This window comes from Aethina tumida, chromosome 1 (genome assembly GCF_024364675.1).
Source record: "Aethina tumida isolate Nest 87 chromosome 1, icAetTumi1.1, whole genome shotgun sequence".
NCBI lineage: Eukaryota > Metazoa > Arthropoda > Insecta > Coleoptera > Nitidulidae > Aethina > Aethina tumida.
In genome coordinates this window covers 76,475,527-76,500,883 of record NC_065435.1, presented here as the reverse complement: position 1 = coordinate 76,500,883, position 25,357 = coordinate 76,475,527, and the positions used below count along the sequence as shown (strand labels likewise).

Sequence of the window (25,357 nt, the reverse complement as noted above, 5' to 3'; positions counted from 1 at the left end):
AAAAATAATTAAAATTTGAATGGAACGTCTTTATTTAAAAAATACACAGTTATAGTATTTTGATAAGATCTGGCCAAGTTACAATCACGTTAATACACGTGAACACTTCGTATTTAAAATACATTTATCAAAAATTACTTTGTGATTCTCTAAAGAATTGAGGTTTCGTAACAATCCTCGTACATAATAAATACTTAATTGCATTTGCCTATAAGACAAATTAAAAATGAGATATTTACAATAAATAATTCTGTACATAACATATAATGAGATCTATTTTTCTGTGCCATTTTCTACTTTCCCGTCCTTTTGCTTATGCTCCTCTGCATTATTCCACCACTGTTCTTCACCACTAGCCCAAATGGTATAAATTACATTCGTCACCATGAAAATGGCGAATGATACCCAAAATACTGTTCTCCATTCGGTCAAAGTGTGCTAAAAACAAAATTATAAATAACTCAATCCGTAATATACTTTTAAAACTTACATTTGGAGTTAACGCTCCTGCCAAATACGGAGCAATAATACCAGTAATCGCACCAACTCCATTGACAATTGCCATCAAAGTACCGGCAAAGTTTGGTGACAAATCCAATGCATTAACCTTCATACCACAGTAAAAAGTACCCATAAAACCCATAGCAATTGTAAACATCCAAACGGCTAGCATCCTATCACAACCAGAATATGATGCTATGATGATAAAAATAGCTGGACCAGCAGAAGCGATGGAAGTAAAAACTTTTCTGGCCATAGTGACTCCGATGAATTTTTTCACGGTGAGATAATCGCAGAACCAACCAAAGACCATCGATACAATCCACATAACTACGTATGGTACAGATGACCAGACACCGTTAGCCTCAACATCGAATTTAAGAACATCTTTCATGTACTTAGGTAAATCAGTGACCATAGTGAAAAAACCCCAATCGTGGCCAACTTGCGCAGCCACCAAAGCCCAAAGCGGCACTGACGTTAATATAGCCTTCCACGGAATGGTTCTCTTCACCGGAGAAACAGAACCTAAATCAATGAAATCATTTAATTTCATAATTTAATTGTTGATTAATATTAAAACGTACCAAGTTCTTTTTGCAAATATTCTCTTTCTTTATCTGAGATGAACGGATGACTTTCGGGATCAGAGTAACAGATGAGCATCCAAACAACCACCCAAACTACTCCCATACCGCCGAAAAGATAAAACACGGATGCCCAGTCTTCGGTGTACTTTATCAATGAGCCACTAATCAAGTTAGTGACGATCGTGCCAATTTGACCGCCCGCATAAACTAATGTACCTATTCTTGCCCTTTCGCTTATTGGTACCCATTGAGCCAGAAGCGCATTCAAAGCTGGATAAGTCGTACCCTTAAATTAATAATGTTACATTTGTCTAGCAAGTAATTTTATAGTTATTTTACCTCGCCGAGTCCCTCAATCACACGCAGTGCGACTAAAACATGGGCGTTCCCGTTGGTACCTGTGATCACCCATGGTGTAATCAACGTGAAGACTGCCGTAGATAGTATCCCAAGCCCTAGTGTGTATTTGCCGCCAAATTTTTCGGCTAAAATGCCGCCAGGTATGTGCGTTATCACGTACCCCCAATAGAACGAGCTCAAAATTAATCCTTGCGTCTGTTCATCCCAATCGTATAGTTTGTCGGCGTTCTACGAACAAATTACAAAATTAAAAATATCAGTTCTTGTGCCGTCTTTGACAATATACATACAGCACATCAAAAAAAGGAGTAGTAGGTCTCTGCAAAATTTTAGATTAGTGGGGGAGCAAACAAAAACCAGGAAGCAATATGAAAATCACTTACAGTTACAGATCCGGAGGAACCGCTATCATCGGCTGGACAAGCGTCCGGATCATCTATTTCTGTGGAGTTGGATGCGGCCACCATCTCTGTAATGGCGATCGAAAGAGACACTCGCATTGTGTAGGCATTTACGATCGCCAAAAATCCCATCAGACCCAGAACATATCTCTGAGGAATGAAGAAGACTGCCAAGAAAATATATAAAAAAATTTAAATATATAAAAAAATACGTGTTGAATAAAAAAAAACAAGAAAATTAGTTGTATAAAACCTTAACATTTAAGTCTTAAGTTTAGAGATAGCGCTATTTTAAATACACACAAGTATAATTACACGTGCCGAACCTTGTTTAACAATAATAACAATTAAAATCAAGAATTGTTGGAAACCCAAGTTGGAAATTCATATGGTTCTTATAAACACATGAATATGAATATTTTATTTACCTGGTGCAATATTTTTCCACACGTAACAATGGTTTTGAATTAATGGAAAGTTAGTTAATATTCTGTTTTATTTAAGTCGTTTATTGCTACATTATACCAATGTTCGAAATTATTTTATATTTTGCATCAAATATTAAGCAATTGAATTATAATTAGAATTTATAAGACATGAATGTGTAAAATAAATATTTGTCCAATGTGATAATTGTAAAAAATCACAGAAATGTGTGAAAATTATAAAAATCTTATTGAGATCAATAATAAACATAAAATTAATAATTTGAAAAATATTTTCAATTGCGGAATTTTTTTATTACATCGAATCAGTAACATACTTGAGCCACTTCAACTTGGGCATTGTTATCAACATTGTAAAATGTATAACCAGTAACACAAAAACCACTTCACTTATCAAGTTGAAAAAAAATACTAATAAAAATTATTGTTGTGTGAATAATTATCCACACATTATTTGTTAATATCAATATTTTGATTTTTTCAAATTTATGAAAAATTTATTTTACTTTTTAATTAAAAATTTAATAATACTTTATTCAAGTTAGTTAGGCTTTTGAGAAGTAAAATTTCAAAAAAACTTACATTTTGAAACAGTTAATCTCCATCCTTGTAACATCACAAAAACCAAACGAAAAAATCGTGCTACCAAACCAATTAAATCACAATATTTTTACTAAACGATGTGGATGGCACAGAAGAAAAATCAGATGTAAACGGTACGAGATAATGGTATTAGTTTTATACATCGACAAATCCTCTCCACTAGAAATAAATAGTTCATCAGAAAGTCACCGTGATAAGATTATATCATAAGTGCTCACAAAAAATTACCGACAAAAGATTTGTTGCATTTAGATTCGGCCTAAATTACAGCTGCCCTTTTTTTTAATTTTAAATCCGTTTTACCTGCGATGGAAAAAAGGGAAAATTACCACCTTTATCGATTTTTTTTTCAGTATTCGGTTACACAACTTAAAATAAACTGGAAGAAAACAGTGGAACACTCACTTTTTTGATAATTAATTATTAATTATTTTATATTTTTTAAATTGATATTCATTTTACTAAAATTAAAAAGTGATTTGTATTTCTAATTAAAATGTTTTCGTCATTTAAAATAATCTAGATTTACTACAAAGATACAAAATGGTTAAAAATATTTTTACTAAATTTTATATATACAAAATTTAATATATGCATAGAAAAGTTTCCAAAAATGTACCTATTTTATATTTTAATTATAAAATTACCACTAATATGGAAATTTTTGTGGTAATTTAAATTTTGTTTATATGCATATCTTTAAATAACTATTTAAAATTAAAAGAATTAGGTTTCATTTGAATTTTATGATTAATAAAAAATATATATAAATATTTAAATTAAACGTAATTATATATAATTTATTTAACAATTAATAAATGAAGAACATACACGTATATAGTTGCGTAATTTTTAAGCAACAATAAGAAGAAATTGAGTAGAAACTTTTTTTTAATAGATAAGCAAAAACAATCTCAATAATTATAATACTCTTTTTGTATATAAAAACCTTGAAACTGATAAAGCAAAGTAATACCCTTTCAAAATCTACATTTTTATTGATGTGAACGTAAACTTTGTTCGCATTTAAATTACAGAATGGAAATACAATATATTATTTATTTATCTGTTGCTAATAACCACTCCATAAAACCACGATATGCGTAAATCCTTGGAAAGTTTCAAAATTTGCAACTTTCACAATGTTATGAATATGGTTTTATTTAAATATATTATTGACAAAGTAAATATATTATTGACAATTATAATTTTAGATACGATGATGATCCCTTTAATAATAACAAATATTTGTCTAAAACTAGCAAGTTACCAAGCAAATAAAATTATAAATCGTTTTAATCAGTTTTATTATAAAACAATCCATCTAATCTACAACAAAAGTTCAATAAACAGCGAACTCATCATATTTTTTACAACAATAAATACTAGAGTTTAATAAAAAGTGTTGTGGAATTCTGTTTCAATATTAATCTATAATACATAATATCACTTTACTAAAGTAACATTGGAGAAATATTATCACTTCGCCATACTGGCCCAGTCTTTCAAATTGCGAGAACTAATTTCATATAGAGATCAACATTTTTCTTCGGCTATTTTGGAATTTTTTTCCACATCCGGTTTCTTCTCGCTGTTATTCCACGTTTGCACTTCCCCGCTTCCAAACAACACGAATGCCAGATTCGTTACGAAGAAAACACCAAATGCTATCCAGAATACCAACCTCCATTCCAAAAGTGTGTGCTAAAATAAAAATAGTTAGCATTATGTAAATTGGTAAGTTGAGGTACTAACATTTTCTGTGAGTGCTCCGACTAAATATGGCACGATTATACCAGTTAGTCCTCCGATACCATTCACCACAGCCATGATAGCTCCAGCATAATTTGGAGATAAATCCAATGCGTTCACTTTCATACCACAATAAAAGGTACCCATGCAGCCCATGGCTAAAGTAAACATGGTAACCGCTAAAGTCCTGTCGCAACCCGAGTAAGATGCTAAAATGATAAACAGAGCCGGACCCATAGATGCTAATGTTGTGAAAAATTTCCTGGCAGTTGTAATCATCATAATATTTTTCTTGATGAGCCAGTCGCAAAGCCACCCGGAACTCATCGAAACAATCCACATGAAAATATAAGGAACAGACGACCAAACGCCGTTTTGTTTAACATTAAAGTGTAGCACGTCTTTCATATATTTTGGCAAATCTGTAACCATGGTGAAAAAGCCCCAATCGTGCCCAATTTGAGCGGTAACAAGGGCCCAAAGTGGCATGGAAGTCAAGAGGGCTTTCCATGGGATTCGCTTCTTTTCACTTGAAACGTTCGCGATCTCTTCGTTCAAGTACTTCTTCTCCTTTTCTGTTATAAAAGGGTGCGATTCCGGATCGGAATAACAGAGCATCATCCATATTATCACCCACAGAATACCCAAGGCTCCGAACACGTAAAACACGGAGGCCCAATCCTGCGTGGAAGCGATTAGGGCACCGCTTACCGAGTTGCCAACGACGGTGCCTAAAAATCATAAATGTAATAAAAGTAAATCATGTGTTAATTCCAGTTAAACCGACTATTGTGAGATTTAATGTTATCTAACTAGTTTATTGTCTGGGTTTAGTCGATATGACGGATTAATTAATGATTAATTACATACCGATTTGACTGCCGGCGTACACGAGCGTGCCTATTTTCGATCTTTCGCTCAAAGGTACCCAGTTTGCTAACAACGTTGTTAGAGCGGGGAAGGTGGTACCCTACAATGAGATTTTTTAAATACAATTACCAACGAGTAAATTTCTGTTTTTATACTTCGCCAAGCCCCTCAATGACTCTGACAACAACAACCCAAACCCAATTGCCATCAGTGGCATAGATCACAAATGGTGTGATAAAGGTAAAAATGGCAGTGCACAGAATGCCAAGTCCAAGGGAGTACTTCCCGCCAAATTTCTCTGCAATTATCCCACCAGGAATGTGCGTAATTACGTAACCCCAGTAAAACGAACTGAGTATCAAACCCTGTTGTTTGCTCGTCCAGTGATAGAGATTGTCATTAATCTACAACATAAATCTTGCCTCTAAACTACACAGATAGAGATTTTTAAGCTTACGATTGAGTTTTTGGAATTGTTGCTCAGTTCCAGGGTGCAGGTTTGATCATTGTACATATCGTTATGGGGAATAGGAGCCACCATTTCTGTTATGGCAACTGAAAGGGTTACTCTCATAGTGTAAGCGTTTACGACTGCTAGAAAACCCATGATACCCAAAAGGTACCGTTGTGGTATGAGGAACACTGAAACAAACCACTTCTTGTCAATAATAGAAGCAAAGGGGAAAAAGAAAGAGATCATAGCCTTGAAGATTCTGTGGAGAAAGCACTTTCTCAATAAAATCCTTGCACAATATAAAATTTGCAATGCAAAACGGCTAATAACAGAACAATTAGTCTTTGAATTCAATTGAAACAACCACTTCATTTACTCACAGGAATGCGGCAGTTAAACTTTCAATGCCAACTAAAAAAATATAAATAAAATCGTACAATACTGAGCAAAATTTCTGTTGTGAACGATTTCACGTTGTATTGTTTGGATGAAAACAATACGACATGCCGCTAATTGCTGAGTTTTTGTTGTGTCGGCAACAATTCAAAATATTTTAATTCTATGGAATTAGTACTAATTGCTATTGAATTAATTTAGTGTTAATAGAAAACATGTGAGTCGATTCGATTTTTATGGAAATTGTTGGATAATTGAAAGTTGTATGAAACAAATAAACAAATTTGTTATTTCCAGGTGAAAACATTTTTAAATATTGCCAAAAATGAGTAAAAATGTTATCAAATATAAATAAGAAAAGTGGAGTTTCAACACACAATAGTATTATTAAAAGAAAATAAAAATGAAATGAAAACACAACAATTAGTATTCTAAATAAATGAAGTATATCCAAATATTTTTGACATTATTTCGCGATAATCAATCGATTTAAAAATTTGTCAGATAACAAAAAATTAATCAATTACAGTGTCATAATTTTAATGGTCACAAAATGCGATTAAACCTGTAATGCATTCGCATCAGGTAAGCATTTTAAAATTCAACTACTTTCTTCCGGCTATTAATAACAGCCTTTATGAATTGTTGAATAACGCTTCAAATATGTATTTGCTATCGAGTCAATCACACTCAACACGTGCAATCTTTCTGTTGATAAGCCTGATTTAATCCAACAATGGGTGAGGTGAAATTTTTAAATTTTCCATCAGAAATACACTTTTACCGGTATTGTGTGCGCGAATCAACAAAAGCTCGCAGGAAACGGTGTTATTGAATCGAGTCTGTGATCAATGAACCGATCAGAGTTTGCAGACAATTGAGGACACGATTTACCTGTAATTAATTGCACTTGGGAAAAAATTTACGATTTAATACGAAGTAGATTTTTCAGTTCATTGAATTTGATTTGTTTGATAGCTTCAATGACACTGTGTTTGATTAACTTGTTTTCAATGACGAACATTGTAAATAGTACATCTTTTTTAATTTTTTCGATTTTGGCCTTCAGGTGGGTTATTCGTGAAAACAGATAGGAGAACAATTAACACTGATAACATTTTCGTTGAATGATTTCAACAATTTGCTGAACAATTAACAGAAAATTCTATCAATAATTAGATTGCAAAACGAAACTATTTCCTAAGAATCGGACAAAAGGTATTATCATTGAAAAATAACTCATTGAAAGATAATAATCCGCTTCAAAAAACACCATTAATAAAGATATTTCTGCTTTAATCATTTTAATTATACCAACGGTTATAATTTAAATTAATAACGCGGTGTATTATTTATGATTAAAGGAAATTAAATTCACGTAACTAACTCAATAGTGTATAGTGAAATGGAAATCGACAAGGTGAATAATAACATGTATTGAAACAGGAAAACTCTATCATAAGATTTAAATTTAAGAAAATAGATATCTATAGATAAGTATGGGGGTAAAAGCAAAATAAAAAATATTCAAATTTATCTTTGTCACAAATGGAATAATGCACTTAATTAAGCTTCCTGTTAATTGTTGGACTGTATTGTTCGATTAATTATCTACTCAATTACTTTTATTGATCAAAGTTTCATAAAAATTGACAACAAATCAACAACAAATTATTCACATTATTGCTTTATCTATGAAATGTTGTATAATGATCAAGATTAAAATTATCAATAAATTTTGTTGAAACATTTTCGAACCTTTGTCACAAAAAAACTCAATTAATTAAACCTAATTGTATAAAATTATAAATGGTATTAGATCGAAAATTAATGGTGTATTTTTTGCAATAAAATCCTTGGAATATAACACCCATAAATTTAAATAAATCACTCCACTATTTAAACTAATTGCATACAATTAACATTCCACATTCACTTACTCTTCGTAATTCTCAATCTCCATCCTTCCGAATCCAGCATCTTTCCCGCCAAAAAATAAATAATTCAATAACAACGTTCAAAACACAACAAAATTAAAACATCGCGTTGAGCTGGACTCGTGTTGTGTGTTGTTTTTTTCTGCACCGATACCAATGAACGAGCAAACCGAATGAACATTGGTGCGACGCGAGAACGCGCCTCAACTTATATTGGGTCTTTGGGGGGGTCGAACTGGTACCACCGTTTTCGTTGCGGGGACGCAAATAAAAATCAAACAAAACATTAAGGTTAAAATATGTCACAAGTTCTTAAAAATCAACTAAAAATTAAAACATCTTCATTGTTTATTCAATAAAAATGCATTTTACATAAGCCACATTTAGAAAACATAACAAAAAAAGATCAAATTTAAAAAAATTAATAGTAAAAATTAATTTTAAACGTATAATAGTATAAAATAATTAAAACGTGAAGTTAAAAAACTCTTAAAAATGAAAATTGTAAGTAATTTTTAAAAAATGTAAAAGAATGGAATTTGGAAAACAGTCTATAAACAAATATATAATTATATGCATTAATTTTAAACTTATAATAGTATTAAAAAATAATTAAAATGTAAAGTTAAAAGACTCTTGAAAATGAAAATTGTAAATAATTTTAAAAAAATGTGAAAAAATGGAATTTGGAGAACAGTCTATAAACAAATATATATGTACGTCGCATTATAAAAAAATATTGTCAAATTTTAAAATTTACAGAATAAATAAAATAATAATACAAAAATTAAACAATAAATAAATAAATAAAATTTAAATGTAAAAAGTGGAAAATAATTTTTTTAAAATTTATTCAAGCTTATAATTATATTATTTATAATATAATACTATATAATAAACAAATTTATAAATATGTTGTATTTAATTGTAATATTTTAATTTATAAATTTAGAATTAATATATAAAATGACATGGAAAGAAGGACAGGGAATATTAAATTTACATAAACACAAAATGAAATTGCCCAATAATTAATAAAATACCTAGTAATAATTGTAAACGTTTTAATTTTTAAAGTAGCTAAACTAATGGTTGTTCTCATAAAATAATTAAAATTACTGCCCAAATAAAAATGTCAAACACCCAAACAAATATTTCAACAAACCACAAACGCACTTAATTAATAAATGCACAACCCGAATCGTGATCGTGATTGACGCATGAAAATTGCGGGGGGGACTTTAACGACCGGTCGTAATAGTAGCAACTTAAAAAAAATGTACCCACCTGACCGCATAAATGGTCTTATTTAACATTATCTGGGCCACCTTTAATCGCACCACCATCACTAAACGACCGGACAAACTTAATGTTCGACCGAAATTTCGATCGATTACGCACCTGCAATCGCCCTTTTGCGCCTTTCACAATTTTGCACTTTCACGTGGATCGATCAAAGGCGATTTATTTAATTCTAATCAATCATTAAATTGCATCAAGTCCATTTTTATTGTTGATTGCGTTTGTTGTACAATTAACGTCGTAAAACATCCTGTATGTATTTTATGGCTTGTTGGTAATTTAGTGCAGACACAAACACTTTGCTTTACAAATGTTAAACAATGGAGACAAACATTCTTTCAATTCATACATTTATTCTGTATTAAATGTGATCATTTTATTTTTATATTCTTAAAATCGTAACAAAGACACAAAAGTGACACAAGGAAAGACTCCCTTTCGTAAACGCTTTTAATTAATATTCTGTCACACAACTGTAGTAATTGTTCAGTGTTGCCAGCGTTCAGTATATGGTATTTATAAAGGGCACATTTCTCCAAACTAGAAAGTAACTTGGTGTCCATCATAAAATAATTCCACAATAACAAATTAGTGTCACTTTATTACGTGTGCTAAAATAGCTTTCTGTATATTTGCATTACATAAATTAAAAAATACCGATGGTGGTTAACACTTCGTATTAATTAATTTGCGAAATATTCATATGCAAATTACAAGATTCTATTCTTTTATGGTATTGGAACAATACTTTGAGGAAATTCCAGTTTCTTAGCCTTGATTGTTTACATAATGTGATAAGAAACATTAAAGATCATTTAAGGATAAATTTCAACACAAAATAAAATCAAGTTTGTTTTATGGTTGACTAGTTTTTAAATCAGAAAAACAACACGGTTAAATTTAATTACCGACTGTGCAAATTGCAATTAAAATAATTGTGTAAATAGATTTCTATTTTGTTTTATCGTCTGGAAATTGAAAAACTGAATAAATCAAATATTGTTGTCACTGGTAATTAGATTCATACTCGTGTGTGTAATAAATGAACAATTATAACATTCTTCACTTAAATAACAATTTTGTCATCAATCTAATTGTTATAATTTACCTAGAAAAATATTAAACATGAACTTTTTGCAAAAAAACATTAATTTCATTAGATAATTTCGGTTCCAGGAACAAGTCAAAGTTATAATTTACGTGGACAATAAATTCTCTCCTTGACAATATAATTTAAACAAGCATAATTACGTGTTCATTTAAATTCGTTGATAATGCGTGATTTAGTTTTACGATTTTAAATGGAACAGAAGCTAAAATTATAATTAACTTCTCGTGCCTGATAAAAATTATGTAACTGTTTTCATGTAAAACTGAAACTGTACTTGTTGTAGTAATCACATTATTTCTAATGTGTGTTTATTTTTAATCTAAACATAAAAATTATGTAATTTTAGACGCAATTAGGATAGATATTTTTAGGTGTTGATATTCCGATTCTGTTGTTGTGATTCCATCAGGTTCAGTTTTTTTACACCAATTCCAATACAATTGTCGAACGAAAACCAATAATTTCCCATTTTTTTTATAATCACGCGCCGATGTGCTGATATGAGAACATTCCCACCCGGATTTCTTCAATATTTACCCAAGCGAATGCCATCGTAATATTAAGAGGATAAGCAAACCATTAGAACGGTTCATTAGACCGACTGTTTCGAAGCGCGACAACAATATTAATTCTATTGGGTCAATGTCGAGTCTCAATGATTTTTTTTTACTGATGCGGTTCTTTTCTTCTGTGTGCAAAAGGCTAATTGACGCGCACATCCAGAATGTCAATTTTGAGCATTTTGCAATCAAGGATCGAGGATAATTCATACTTTTTTGTCGGCATTGCAAAATAAACGTGACCGGAATTTTGGAATGATTACAAAATATTATCGAAAGTCTACTTCCTTTTATAATGTTTAGTGCCAAAATAGGGTTCCACGTCATTGATAATGTTTATTGTTTGTACACTTGTTCAGTTTCTAAAGATACAGATCTTGATCAGTTATATGTTGCTTATATGAAAATTTCAAGTGCAGTTTTTCAAGTTATTGAAATTGTTTCAAGCACTTTTAAAATAAAAATAACTGATAACAAAACTGAAATTGATTTAGTCTCCATTGCTTTGATAATAAATTTTGCGTGTAATGCAATCAATTATGTATTAATAAATATTAGAGTTTTATATACAGTGTGGACCTTTTCCATGAGAGACGTCTCCATAATATTTGTATTTTTCGTTCGATTTTGTCACGTTATTTGGCCCAAAACCAGCTGATGTTTTAGACATGAAAATTCAAGAAATAATACTGGCAATCTTTATAGCAAATCTAACAACACCACTGGATTAAACACTCCTCGAATGGGTATATACCAAAAAAATTATGCATATTCATAATTCTGTAGAAAAATTGTAAGTTCGTGGTTACTATTGTCAATATTTCAATATTGTTGAAAAATACAATATATAAATATAGCACAAATTCTGACAGCTTATTCCATAGACTACCTGATTAAAAAAATAAATTTATAAAATTAATAATTTTTAATTTTTCCATAAAATTATGAATATGCATATTTTTTTATGAAATTTGGTATATATCCATTTCAGAGGGTGCTTAATGCAGTGGTGTTGCCAGAATGATTTCTTCAATTTTCACATTTAAAAATCAACTAGTAGCAACAAATTTTATGAGTGTGTACCACTATCAAATGGGCAATTTTTTTATATAAAACAATAAATGGATAAAAAATCTAATGCGCATCCGCCATTATTCAAACTATGGTGAAAATTTAATGTCGAGGAAATTTAGAAAATTGATAAATTACAGTGCAGAATAATTATAAATAATTGTCTAGTTTGTATATTTTTTAAAAAGTTTGTTTTTATTGTGTAATATGTTTCTACAGTTATGTTGAAAATATAAAATAGTTGTAATTGTTTATTTAGTAATACAAAACCATTGTAATATAGTTCGTAATTTGATTTTTCTATCTTACAAATAAACTGTGTTAAAATATATTTTTATTACCAAGTGAAAATATAAAATTTGCAATAATAACTGTAGGCAACTCAGATTATTTGTTATCTTATAACTTTTCCAATAAACAACATTCTTTTATATTTATAAACATAATTTCAATTTTAAAATTATAATAAAATCAGATCTACTCGTATTTATTATCACTGAGACATAAATGCATAAATATTACAGATTACAAAGCTTAAAATAGTGCACACGACTGAACCATATGTTGTTAATCTCTCTTCCAACCTCAATTCTAAAGCCTTCTTATCAACATTACGTAATAAATAAATCCGTACATCGAAACGACAACAATACAATTCACATCCCTCGTTTTCTCCTTCCTCAGCGATCCTGGGCAACAAGTATGTTTTCTCGTTTCCATCCCTTTGTTGTTCGGCCACGAAATCGGACATCCTGCCGCGGCGCCAGTTGTAAACATTGTAGAAAAACATCGCGACGCGCGTTTATCATCTGCTTTTATCTCGGGGGTGTATGCGGGTGTTATTGATCGTCCGGTTTATTGAAAACTGATTTATAATTTTCGGGCAATTGTCGACTGAAAGTGATAACCTCTGGTTTGTTATTACGAGGTAAACAATTACGATAAGGGTCCATTTGAATGGATAATTCCACAAGGTTCAAATAAAACTAGTTGAATTGGTTTGACACGTTTACTGGCATTTAAAACATCAGCTTCGATATAAAAATACAACTTACAGATCTACACTTCATGAACCAAATATGTAGCAACTAAAAGATGCTAAACCGCTCTAACACAATTTATGTACAGCCTTTAAAAACCTCCTCTCAACATATACTTAAATGTACAAATTAATTTACAGTACAGGGAATTTTCAACACAATAATATTAGGGGTCTTTCTTTGACCCCTTACGGATACCCTATGTCTTCTTCCATGAATAATACATTTCCAATGGTTTATTAACTTTCCAGTATTTATCGTTGACTTGTCCTAACGTTTGATTGCCATTCAACTGTACGTACTGTTGTCCGGAACCGGGTTGCACGTAAATGCAAAAGTTTAATAAACTATGCGTCGCCGACAGTTGCGAATCCAGGTCCAAAGTCAAGCGCATCGCCAAATATTTGTGAAGGTGATCGACCGTCGCGTTCGCCGTCGTTTTAATATACCTAATTGAATTCTCCCTTAGGGCCCTCACCAACGAATTATCGCCGAGCATTTCGGTAGGATGCGGCTTGAACACTAGCTCGATTTCGTTAATCGTCATCGGTTCCGGTTCACCTTCCGTGTCCGTCTGTTCCGTTCGTTCGCTACTCTCGCTCTCCTCCGAACGTTCAGCTTCCGAACGTTCCGACGTCATCGTACTTTTGGGCCGCTTTCCGAAGGATTTGCTTGCAGAACTCACGATAGAAGAGCCGGGACTGGGAGGCTGCGAAGGAGTGCTGCGTCCAGACGGTGCAGGACTACCGGGGTTCGTTGATTGTCCTGCCGGCGGGTTTTGTACTGTACTCGAGTTTTGTGGCTGCAAAAATAGACACAACTGTTAAATGATTTGACATTTATTTACTTAGTTACGTAGTTACGAAACACTTCTTTTGTTTTATGACTCCTTGATTTTGTTAACAAATAAATAGAAAGAATTTTTTTGAATGTCAATACATATTTACATATTTACATGGTAAATTCATCTAAAATTAAGTACAATAAAATTAGGACAAATCTAATCATCTAACTACAAAGATTCCATTATTATACTTTTATCTAATTTTATTTATAAACAACATAAAAATGATCATGAGTTTATATTGTTTATTTTTCAAATATCTAACACTTTATACGTTATATATGTTACTTACAGTTGGTTCTGCTACTGTCGAAGACCCATTATTATTGCTGGCAGTGGAAGCTCCTTCTTCAGGATTCTCCGCGCCAACTGTTTCATTCGCCTTCCTTGATCTGTTCGGCCGATTTTGTGATTGGGCTTTCATGCCTACTGTGATGCTCTGAACCAAAGCCTCCCTTGAATGACTTTTGTTAAGCTTGGCCAACACTCTTTCCTGATGTGCCTCGTATTCATCCCGCGAAGGGTAAATTTTCGAGATGAGCAAATCGAAGTTGGGGTCCGCCCTGAGGCTGCGTTTCGACACGAGCTTCTTTCGACAAGTCGGACACTCTTTATTACCGGACCGAAGAGCGGTGACGATACAATCGCTGCAGAATCGGTGTAAACACTCCTTTGTGGTCATAGTTTTCTTCAGCATATCCAGACAAATGGGACACATCAGTTCACTATGCAAACTACGGGGCGACACCGCTATTTCGGTGTTGTCCGTGATGGCTTCCTGGGGGGTGCGATGCAGCTCGTATAGGGACAGTTCCCATGTTTTGTTTAGGCCGATTTGCTCGGACGCGGTCATTATTGTACAGAAAAACACTAAAAATCGAAGTAAAACGCTACAGATAGCCTACTACGACAACATACACCATTTTTGTGAATGGTTTACCCCTACCCTTACTGATGAGAACGACATCTCTGAGAGTTCGTTCAAAAACAAATCTGCTTTTATTAAATCGTTATTAAAGTTTTCCTAATTTCAATAATTTGTATTATTATTAATTATAGCACCCCGCTATTCAGTTAGTTATTTAATTTTTTACAATTCAAATATTCGTATTTCAATTGTTTTTATCCTTATGTTTGTGTCGACATCTAGTGGCAGTATTGTAAACTTTTAGTTTTAAATATAGAAACTCTATTACTGAACTATTTTGGTGTATTTAATTGTATAGCTTACCAAAAGATGCCAAAACCTAAAATTTTAAAACCAAAAAATGGAAGTAAATAAAGGGGAATTTTCTAGTTTGCATTATTTTTATTTAATTATTTTATTTATTTCTGTTTACTAAGACAAGATTATTATACAAGATATTTTATTAATTTGCGCCATAATATAAATACTAAATATTAAAATAATTACCTCACATTTTAAAGATTCTTCCTTTCTTTTTTGAATTAAATCTTTTCTTTTACTTTTAGCACCACAACAAAAATTTTCCCACAAAAAAGTCATTTCAACCCCTATAATAAATGATGCTGATAATGTTGCAAATAGAATCACCCCAATTGTAAATTGGGACAGATGTTTAATTTCACCCAAATGGTAAAAATATACGTTCAACCCCCAACGCACCACGTACAATATAAGCGACCTTTGACCCAATAACCCACTTCGTTCCAATAATATACTAAACCACGTAACATCTAACGGCCGAAACAAGACTTTCAATGCAATTAATTAACCAATTAACCACACCCTCTAAACAACCACCCCGGGATTAAACTGCGACACAACGAGGAAACATCGAACGCCCGTCACGGGGAATTATAGATTGTTTTTACGTCAGCATCTACGCAGTTACGGGCCACGTTTGTTTACACCCCCGTGCTGTCCCCGTTTCCCGAACCGGGTCTGTGTTACACGTGGAACATAGGGTGCACGTGCACCCGGACACGTAACATCGTGAATTAATTTATGCGACATCCCATTCGTTTTCTACATGTCTCGAATATCCACGAAAACATATCGTCACTGTGATAAGCGAAAGACATTTTTGTCGTTTTTATCTTAAGATGATTCGTTTCAAATGAATTATACATTATTGACGGAATTTTTTTCAGTTGTGCAATATTTCATTATCGATCGCATTGTCCACAGGAACGTCTCGATTCGATTGCGGATTCACGTGCTTCGTAATGAATTTCTATTTTGGCCGCACCAGACGAAATATGTCAAAAATTATTTCCACACACACTAGCCGGTTATTTTTCAACAGTTGCAATTTTTCTGTCTGTGTTTTAAATAGGCGGAATGTCCGGTTATCGTTTTTCCAATTTGTTTCAGATGAAAACACCAGACTTAAATTGATATCAGCGATAAAAATGATGATTGATTTAAAATCACAAATGTCTTATACCACAATAGAACTTTGATAGAATTAACACAAGGTGAACATTAACACCTGAGTTCATTTAAAATAATTCAATTCCATTTTCTACTCTAATTGCCAATCTGACTTAACATAATTAATAATTATTATTAATATAAGGATATTTTTACCATTTCCGGAGTAATTTTTAATTGAACCCGATTATTTTTTATTAGTATTTTAGAAAACATGCATGTCATTGTTCCAGGTTTATGAACTTAACGGTAGCGTGGTTCTAAATTTAGTCTAGTTACAAGAAATTGTGATCCTACAATTTTACCACATCAACATTTAATCAAAAGTACAAATGAAGAATCGCATCGGTTTATTTTCGCAGACGCGTTGTTGCGGCCGGACAGAAACAGAAATGGTGTGAGAGACGGGTAGGTAAAAAGAGGAAAGGCGACGTTCCAAATAGTTTCCTGTTCTCGATTCATGCAGGCCCCGTCTGTGTGAGTGTGTGTGTGTGTGATGGGAGCACACACGTATAATTTCTCACGTGAACGATGCTATTATTATTCCGATGTTTTGACGGCGAAAACCTCTTGGCGCACAATGGGACCACCAACCCTCCGACTATGGGTTCTCTGACTCAGTCTCAAGGATTTTGCATATAATTAATGCTAGGGTTGTTGCTCTTGCATCAATTTGCGTACTGTTTTGTCTTTACCATCTTAATCGATTTGTAAGTCTGTTCTGGAACATCGATGTCCTTTCCATCTCGGGAATTACGCAACAAACAAAAGTACCTATTACTTGTTGTCTAAAAATATCCGTTTAGCCTCCAAGTCGGTCTCTTTAAACTAAGGTACTACGCAATTACAATAAAACTTTCGGTACCACGTAGAAGCGGCAACGCGGTCTCTGAATATTTTTGTTATTGTTGTGTCCGGAACTGGTGTGTGTGTGTGTGCGATCGGTCTTTGAGACCCGAAGAAGAAGGTTACCGGTGAACAACATTCGCCGGGTGTAGTAACCTTGCGGGGACAATCAACCGGAGGCCCGGGTCGGTGTGCGCGGCCATTTGCCAAAAAACCGATCAAATATTGCACAACGACCTTTTTCGAACGTCAGCCGGCTGGGGCGCGGGGCCGGGGGCGCAGCGTGTTCACCAGACGCCGCACATTGGGAAAAATCTCTTTATATCGTTCGTTTTTTTTATTGCGTTTCAAGTTCATTACAATGGTCACTAAAAATTGAATCTGTTAGAGAGCTATAACGAATTAAATCTCACCCGGAACATAAAAACAATTCTTGTAGTTGAGTGACGATTACTCACAAAGACGATTTACCATATTTGAATATTAATTGGTCCTATTATTTTTCTTATAGGGAGATGATTCTTGTAATCAGTAATCATCAATAGATAAACAAACATTCCAATGTATTCCATATATTCCAGGTTTATATTTGAAATAATCTCAGTTATGGAAGAAAGAACTGTTCACTTTTTGATAAATGTTTGATAAACGAATTATTTGAAACATTTCCTGCCAATTTTAGTATGTAGTGGTAAGAAGTTTTTAAGTTCGCTAGATGTCTCCCCCATTCTAACAACAAAACAACGGAACAATCCCTTAAACAAGTGCAGCCTCATTAACGGGAGTGATTCCACCCCTTTAACATTCAATAAGCCAGTAATGATCATTAAAGGCAGTCATTTTTGCTCCGATTGACCACAGTGCGATGGCCGTAGCCCCGTAGAGTTCGGTAGTAGTAGGAGCAACGCCCTGCGTAGGTCATTCATACTGGGCAGAATGCGCCGCTGTTCCCGCCAACCATGACGATGCCAGCCGGTGGTGTACGGGGCGCTACGTCACGCCGCACGGTCCCCCGCCAAGGGGGGCAGATCGATAGCGGGCCAGACTAACGCCGCGGCGTAGTGCCGTAAACTGCAGCCTCTGCACCAGGGAATGACCCAAATTTTTGAGCTGGAATAACACTTCCATTACTAACAATTTGAAGGAAAATGTCGGCACTGCAAACCGAAGACTTGTTAATCTCCTATTTTATTCGTGTTTCTTTGGTTGTTACCTTGCGTATTGTATATGTTTTAGACCGATATCTCCATTAAATTGTGTCTGGATGCTCATTCCAGTCAAAACACGATTCTCCCGCAACTACGCAGTTGAAAATCCGCATAGTCCTGCCCCGGATCCGGGGGGTGGCGGATAAATAATGCGCGGCTCGTTACCAGATCCCCGTGACTAAGGGTTTGTTTACTGCGACGTTTGTTGCAGGAAATGCCCACGCGACATCGGGGACGAATTGGTCAATGCGATTCGGTTCTGATGTGGGCGGTTGGACCGTCGGCGGCAGGATATTGATCGTGGAAAATCTTGGCTTCCTTATCAAGATGTTTCCAGAATGTTAAAAAATTATGCTCTTAAATCAATTACTTTTAATGCTTTTGCATTGGAAAATTTCTTTTACCTTTAATTATGTTAATACGTATGTTGTTGTTTATGCTTATTCTTTATTAATAAATTAATGTATTATTAATGTCTGATAGTTTCATTGCTGTACAATATATTGTTATTTTATTATGTAAGTTACTTCTTTTCTTTATTTCTATTTCCGTTTTCTAAAGATATTAACAATATGTTAATGATTAATGGGAGAGTAATGATAAAAAAATAATTAGTCACTTTACAAATCAACAATAATTTGAGACCAATTATGCCCAACTCGAATTTCACCCACCAAATTCCTAGAACCTATTACATCCACCCTTATATATCGTACACCTGCCCTTCCCAGAATTGAAAACCTAAACAACGTTCTGGCAATTTTTTTCGGCATGCCCTCTAGCACGTCCACAGTTCTAGCAAACATTCTTAGAAATATTTGTCGTCCTCTTTTCCAATAAGAGGATCTGACCCAAATCGCGAGGATCAATAAGGACCTGCAGAAGTGCAGCCCCGGCGTTCATGCGGTGTGACACACCTGATGGTTGCAGACTTCACCCAAACAAAACGCTCGTGTGCGTTTGTTGTGCGGACGCCCTTTCGACGACGCTTCTGGAGCGTCGGTCTAGGCGTCGCGGTGAGGAATAGGGAACGGCGTGGACGACACGTTGGTTTGTATATGTTTTTGCTCGCTTCACGCAGACTGATTGGACAATTTTGTTACGAATTAACCATTGTTTGTTCAGTAATTCTCGATAAACTCGACGTTTCACCAATGCCGCGTAATTTTATGCAGAAAAATCGTAAAACTGAACGGACGAATCTGCGTGTTAAGACAGCAAGACAGTCAATAAATCGACCGGTATCGGTTCTTATTAGACGTGCGTCCGTCGGAGTTGTTTGGGCGCGTACATTGCCGCGACCTTTGCACACATTCCCCACTGACCAAAACAAAATGCCCGCCGCTCCTCCGCCACTGTTCCTATACCGACCGTGTTATTGAATCCCTCGAGCTTGGCGCACGCGCGTTGTTCGTATTTACAACTCGAATCCGGCGAACAAGGACGGAAATGTCGCGTCCGACGCGTCAGAGAGAGATGGAGGGGAAGTGGCACGTTTCATGGGAAATGTCGAGTGACCTCGGACCGGAGCCGCGTTGCCGATAGTGCGGCTAACTTGCAGAAGACGGGATGTCGAGTTTTGGGAGGGAAATTCCACGAGGTGTACTTTGAACTCGCTGCGTTGCAGTCAAAAGTCAATATACTCGTCGCGTTCGGTTACCTGGTAGTAATTTCGGCGTAGTTAATTACTGCCCGTGTGTTTTGCTTGATGGTTCGATGCGACCATTGTTTTTGTTGGCTCGGAAAGAATAATAAATTACTTATAGGATAAGAATTGTATATTATATATAAATTGCTGGATGATATAAAAATAATATCTAAAAATATTGAAAGAACTATTAAATGTCTAAAGCTACAGTTAGATTAATAATAATTACATTATAAGAAAAATAGTTTTTTAAAACAATCGCAAAAATTCAAAATTACTGTAAATAAATATAAATAAATAATAAAAAAACAAATAAAAATGAATGTTTATTTAGATAAATAATAATAATATAATAATTGTTTTAATCATAAATAAAACCATAAATATGAACACGTACAGTAAATGAAACATCTTATCATATATATTTTTATTACTGTATTGAGAGTATAGTAAAATAAAAGTATTTGTATCATAAATAATTATAAGTACAAAAGACCAATAAAATTTAACGTAGTTTTCATTAAAAACAATTATTACATACATCTTATAATAAGATTATTAATAATTAATTATATACTCATATTAATTACTATTACAGAAATAATTTTAAAAAATAATATAAAATACTGTATACAGTGTGGCCCATTTGAAAACGGAACAGCTCTATAAAATTTGTATTTTTGATCCGATAAAAATATATCTCGTAAAGCCACATTTTTTGGAATAAAAGCTACTGGGTAATTTTTTGAACATAAAAATTGAAGAAATCATACTAGCAATTTTTTCTATAGCAAATCTGATTACACCCCTGAAATGGGTATATATCAAATTTCAAAAATAAATATGCATGTTTGTAATTCTGTGGAAAATTAAAAAAAATTCTTCTTATGAATTTATTTTGTTAGTCAAATAGGCTCTGAAATAAGCTGTCAAAAATAGCATAAATTGTCTTATTTTTTAACAATATTGGAAAATTTTTAGGTTGGTGCGTATGAAATGTCGGATTTTCCTTAAATGTGAAAGTTTGTCTGCCTTTTTTTGTTATGCTTTTGTTTTTAACATAACGTGGTTTATAGTCGTTCTGTACATTGCCAGACTCACATTTTAGCAAAGAAAATTTTCTCAAAAGTGTTCACTTTTGTTATTTGCTCACCTTATTCACCGAATCTTTCGCCAACCGACTTTCATTTATTTAAACATTTAGAACTGTTTTACGGGCTAAAAAGTACGAAAATGAAGACAGTCTGAAAAATGCCATATCAGAGTTCATTGATTCTAAAGAGCAGAATTTCTTCAAGACAGGCGTCTGTGTGTTCAAATCTTGTTGGGAAATGTGTATCGAAGATATGCAGTTTAATATATTCACTTAAGAATCCGGCATTTCATTCGCACCAACCAAATATATTGTATAATTAATAATAATATTATATTTATCCTAAAACACGTAATACTCAAATTATATTTGTGAGTATGTGTATTCAACACATTTATCATATCTTTTCCATAAGCGGTTACTTTCCTCAATTGTTCTGTAATAATGATGTAAAAATTAAACAATAAAAAGTGATTATTTCGATAAGTAATCTTCTGTAATAATTGAAATTAAATTATAAAAATTATGAAGAGGTACAGTAAATGAAACATCTTTTGTCATACGAATAATATTTATGACAATATTAGAGTAAAATAAAAATATGTGTATTATAAATAATCATAAATACAAAAGAGCTATAAAATTTAACATAGATTCCATTAAAAATAATAAATGTTAAGTTAAGAATTATATATTTTATACAAATTGCTGACTGATATTAAATAATATTTAAATATTATAAAACGAATTAAAATATCTAAAATTACCCTGTTGAAAATAAGAATAAGTAAAGAAAAGTTGATAGATTCTTTGAAATAGTTTAAAATTCAAAATGATACATGTGACAACAGTTAATAAATATAAATTATTGTAAAATAGAACAGCTATTATTATCAACATTCAATGAAACATCATATGTCACATGATATATTTATCATAAAAATTAAATTTGATCAAATAATGCTGAATAGAAATGAGTTATAAAATTTAATGTGGTTTCTTCCATTAAAAACAATAAATGCTGATTTGAAGCTAAAAATATGGCAATTAATAATCAAGTACTTAATATCTTATTATTTATACTTAGTATGTTCACGAAATAGTCACCAGTAAATAAAATGAATAAAATCATTGACACTGCAATAAATAATCACTTATGTATATCAAGATAGTTTATTCATAAGAATAAATGAATCGTAAATACAAATGAGTCATAAAATTTAACGTGGTTTCCATTAAGAACGGTAAATGAGGATATAAACTATAAAAATACTGGAAGGAATAATCCAGATTCTTAATAATAATTCAGAATTTCAGAAATAATATATTAAATTTGTCATATTGTTATTAAATGGGCGAGTTTATATAAACGTATGCACTAAAATGTTGAATTATAAATTTATTATAAGTGCTAACTCTAGTAAAAGTAAATATATATTAGATTAATTAATTATCCTCCCGAAATTCTCTATATATAGTGGTGGCCAGAGAAATAGAACAGATTATCCTGCCGTTAATTAGAAAAGGCACACCTCTAATTAAATGCATTCAAAATATTTGATACTTTATTTAAAATAATTACACTATATTTTTTCAACCATTATTCATTTTGTGCTTAAATCAGATTTCTACTTAAATTAAATCTTAAACAAAATAAATACGAAATATGTCTAGTTACAGAAATAGCACACATTTGAAAAATACACATCTGTTGAATAATTTATACATAACTTTAAACAATATTATTAATATTTTGTTGGGTAGACTTTATTAGTTATAACCACCTGTAAAAGGTGAAGCAAAGATTCAATGAAATGTCGGCAACGGTCGTTTGAAATTAAATTTCTCGACACAATTAATAACCACAATTTATTTAAATTTGATGCTTTTTTGGTGTTTTAATCGAGACTACATGTCGTTCGACAACTTTTCAATTGTATTTAGGTCCGGACTTTAAGCTGACTAATCGAAAATCTCAACTTAATTATCTTTTAATCAATTTAGAACAACTTTTGATGCATGTTTCTTATCATTATCGTGCAAAAAATCCATATAACTGGTATATGATCGTCGTCAAATGGTTCCATTACATCTCTCTTGATGTATATAGACATGAAACAATTTACTTTACCAATAATTTTTTGTAATGGTTCTGTACCATGCCAAAGAATGCCAAAGAAAGGAACCCCAAACCAAAACTTTTCCCTCCATCGTGTTTCAAAATTTTAGGAGTGTATCTGGGATCCAAAAATTTATTAAGAGGTCGATGAAGATATTATTTTACCATCTGATGCCATTCTATTTAACATGGATTTCTCACTCTAAAGTACCCTTTGCCAAAATTTTGGAGGATAATTAATACATTTTTTTTTTGAACTTTTAATCTTGTTTGAATATTCTTTTTTAAAACCAATGGTTTCTTTACTGAAACTTATACTTGCAAGTTTTATTCATTCAGTCGATGTCTAATTGTTTTATTAGACAGTCTGATATTCTATGACTCAATTAATAGAAGACAAAAAAAGTCGTTTACTGATTTTTCCAATTTCAATAGTCAATAAAAAGGGTTGTTTTGTAGAAAGGATTTTTTTATTGTATTTTCAATTGAGTGTATCGTTTGATATTAGTTAATAAGCATTGTAAACCATTTTTCGGAAGCATCTTAAGTTTCTAACGATGTCAGCAATATTTAGACCTTGATGTTTCATGTTAATTATTATTTCCATCTTCTTTGGAGTGGAATGTTTCTTTGTTCTCACTAAAAGTGTGTTTATTTAATCATATAATATATATTCTACTTAGAATAAATTCTTACTATTAAGAATATTGTTTTATACATAGACGTAAATACATTCGAATATGCTATTTCTTTGACAAACCAAATCAGACTAATATATGCATTTAAAGTAATATCTCCGACGTTTGTAAGATGTGTATAACAAAAAAAAAACAAAAGGTTTTTATAGAATTTTGAAATGTATTTTTATATTGACTGGACAAAAATTGAATAAAATCTTTTTATGAAATATATTATAAAATGTTTGATTTTAAATTTTGTGCTATTGCTCTGACCTCCACTATATGGACAATATAAATAATAAATACAATTTAAATATAAAATTTAAAGTTTAACACTATTAACACTCTAAAGAAAAACATTTATAATAATAAAATATTTTTCAATAGAAATTCATAAAAACTTGCAATAAAGATAATGAGGGTTGTGATTATTATTTCAATTATATCTTTTGAATTAGAATTTTGGTTCCACTAAACAACTTTCAGAATATGAAAATGCTTTATCATGTATATTTTAGCCTTTTTTTTTTGGTAACAATAATTTCTAATTCTTATTACAATTTCAGTCCAATTTATATGGATTTTTTTAAATTTTATTAATAATAATATATTAAATTGTTAAAATTTAAACACTGAACAATGTTAAATAATTATAATGTTGTTAGTAGTTTTATCTATAAGAAATATGTAATGTGTAACATAACGGTTCTAATTTTCAAAGCATGGAACAACACGCATATTCTCAAGACGTTTAAAGCCAAACATTTTAATAACAATATATGTTATGGTAAAATTGTTATACGATAATCATAAAATAGGTGGATAGGTATGTAGAGGAGGTGAGCTAATAATAAATTTAAAATTTATTTAAACATCGGACTAGAAGAAGATTAAGGTATAGGATAGGTAAAAATGTCGGTGTGCAGATAAATAAAAACATTAGCCGTGGAAAGCAAGCGGCGAGCGGTGGCAATCAGCCATTCCCTCCATTCCCAAACAAAATTGACTCACGGCGCGCGTCTTAGCCCCCGCGAACGTCGGCAACGTTGCGCACAACACGAACAGTCTAGGGTATCTCTGTCGTCTACTACGTCGGGCATACTATCCACAGCCGAGTGTGAAATCAA

The 25,357-nt window shown here is 32.4% G+C and overlaps 2 protein-coding genes across 6 annotated transcripts; both read right to left on the bottom strand.

The window, feature by feature from the left end:
• Nucleotides 1-8: 8 nt before the first annotated feature.
• On the bottom strand, nt 9-13,248 carry LOC109598242 (putative inorganic phosphate cotransporter). Of its 5 annotated transcripts, none has more exons than XM_020014112.2 (6): nt 13,015-13,248; nt 1,835-2,019; nt 1,431-1,679; nt 1,089-1,377; nt 491-1,029; nt 9-438 (listed from the first exon to the last, which is right to left on the bottom strand). In XM_020014112.2, the coding sequence occupies exons 1-6, from the start codon at nt 13,142-13,144 to the stop codon at nt 274-276; spliced, it is 1,557 nt and encodes a 518-aa protein (XP_019869671.2). In that variant the 5' UTR covers nt 13,145-13,248; the 3' UTR covers nt 9-273. The 5 variants fall into 5 exon arrangements, with proteins under 5 accessions (XP_019869671.2, XP_019869672.2, XP_049817601.1 ...); XM_020014113.2 differs by lacking the exon at nt 13,015-13,248 and adding an exon at nt 2,881-3,033; XM_049961644.1 differs by lacking the exons at nt 9-438; nt 491-1,029; nt 1,089-1,377; nt 1,431-1,679; nt 1,835-2,019 and adding exons at nt 4,192-4,605; nt 4,657-5,384; nt 5,524-5,623; nt 5,679-5,927; nt 5,981-6,165.
• Nucleotides 13,249-13,349: 101 nt separating this feature from the next.
• On the bottom strand, nt 13,350-15,183 carry LOC109598220 (E3 ubiquitin-protein ligase RING1). The gene is made up of 2 exons (XM_020014077.2): nt 14,531-15,183; nt 13,350-14,196 (listed from the first exon to the last, which is right to left on the bottom strand). Exons 1-2 carry the CDS (start codon nt 15,089-15,091, stop codon nt 13,594-13,596), a joined length of 1,164 nt encoding a protein of 387 aa, XP_019869636.2. The 5' UTR covers nt 15,092-15,183; the 3' UTR covers nt 13,350-13,593.
• Nucleotides 15,184-25,357: the final 10,174 nt, after the last annotated feature.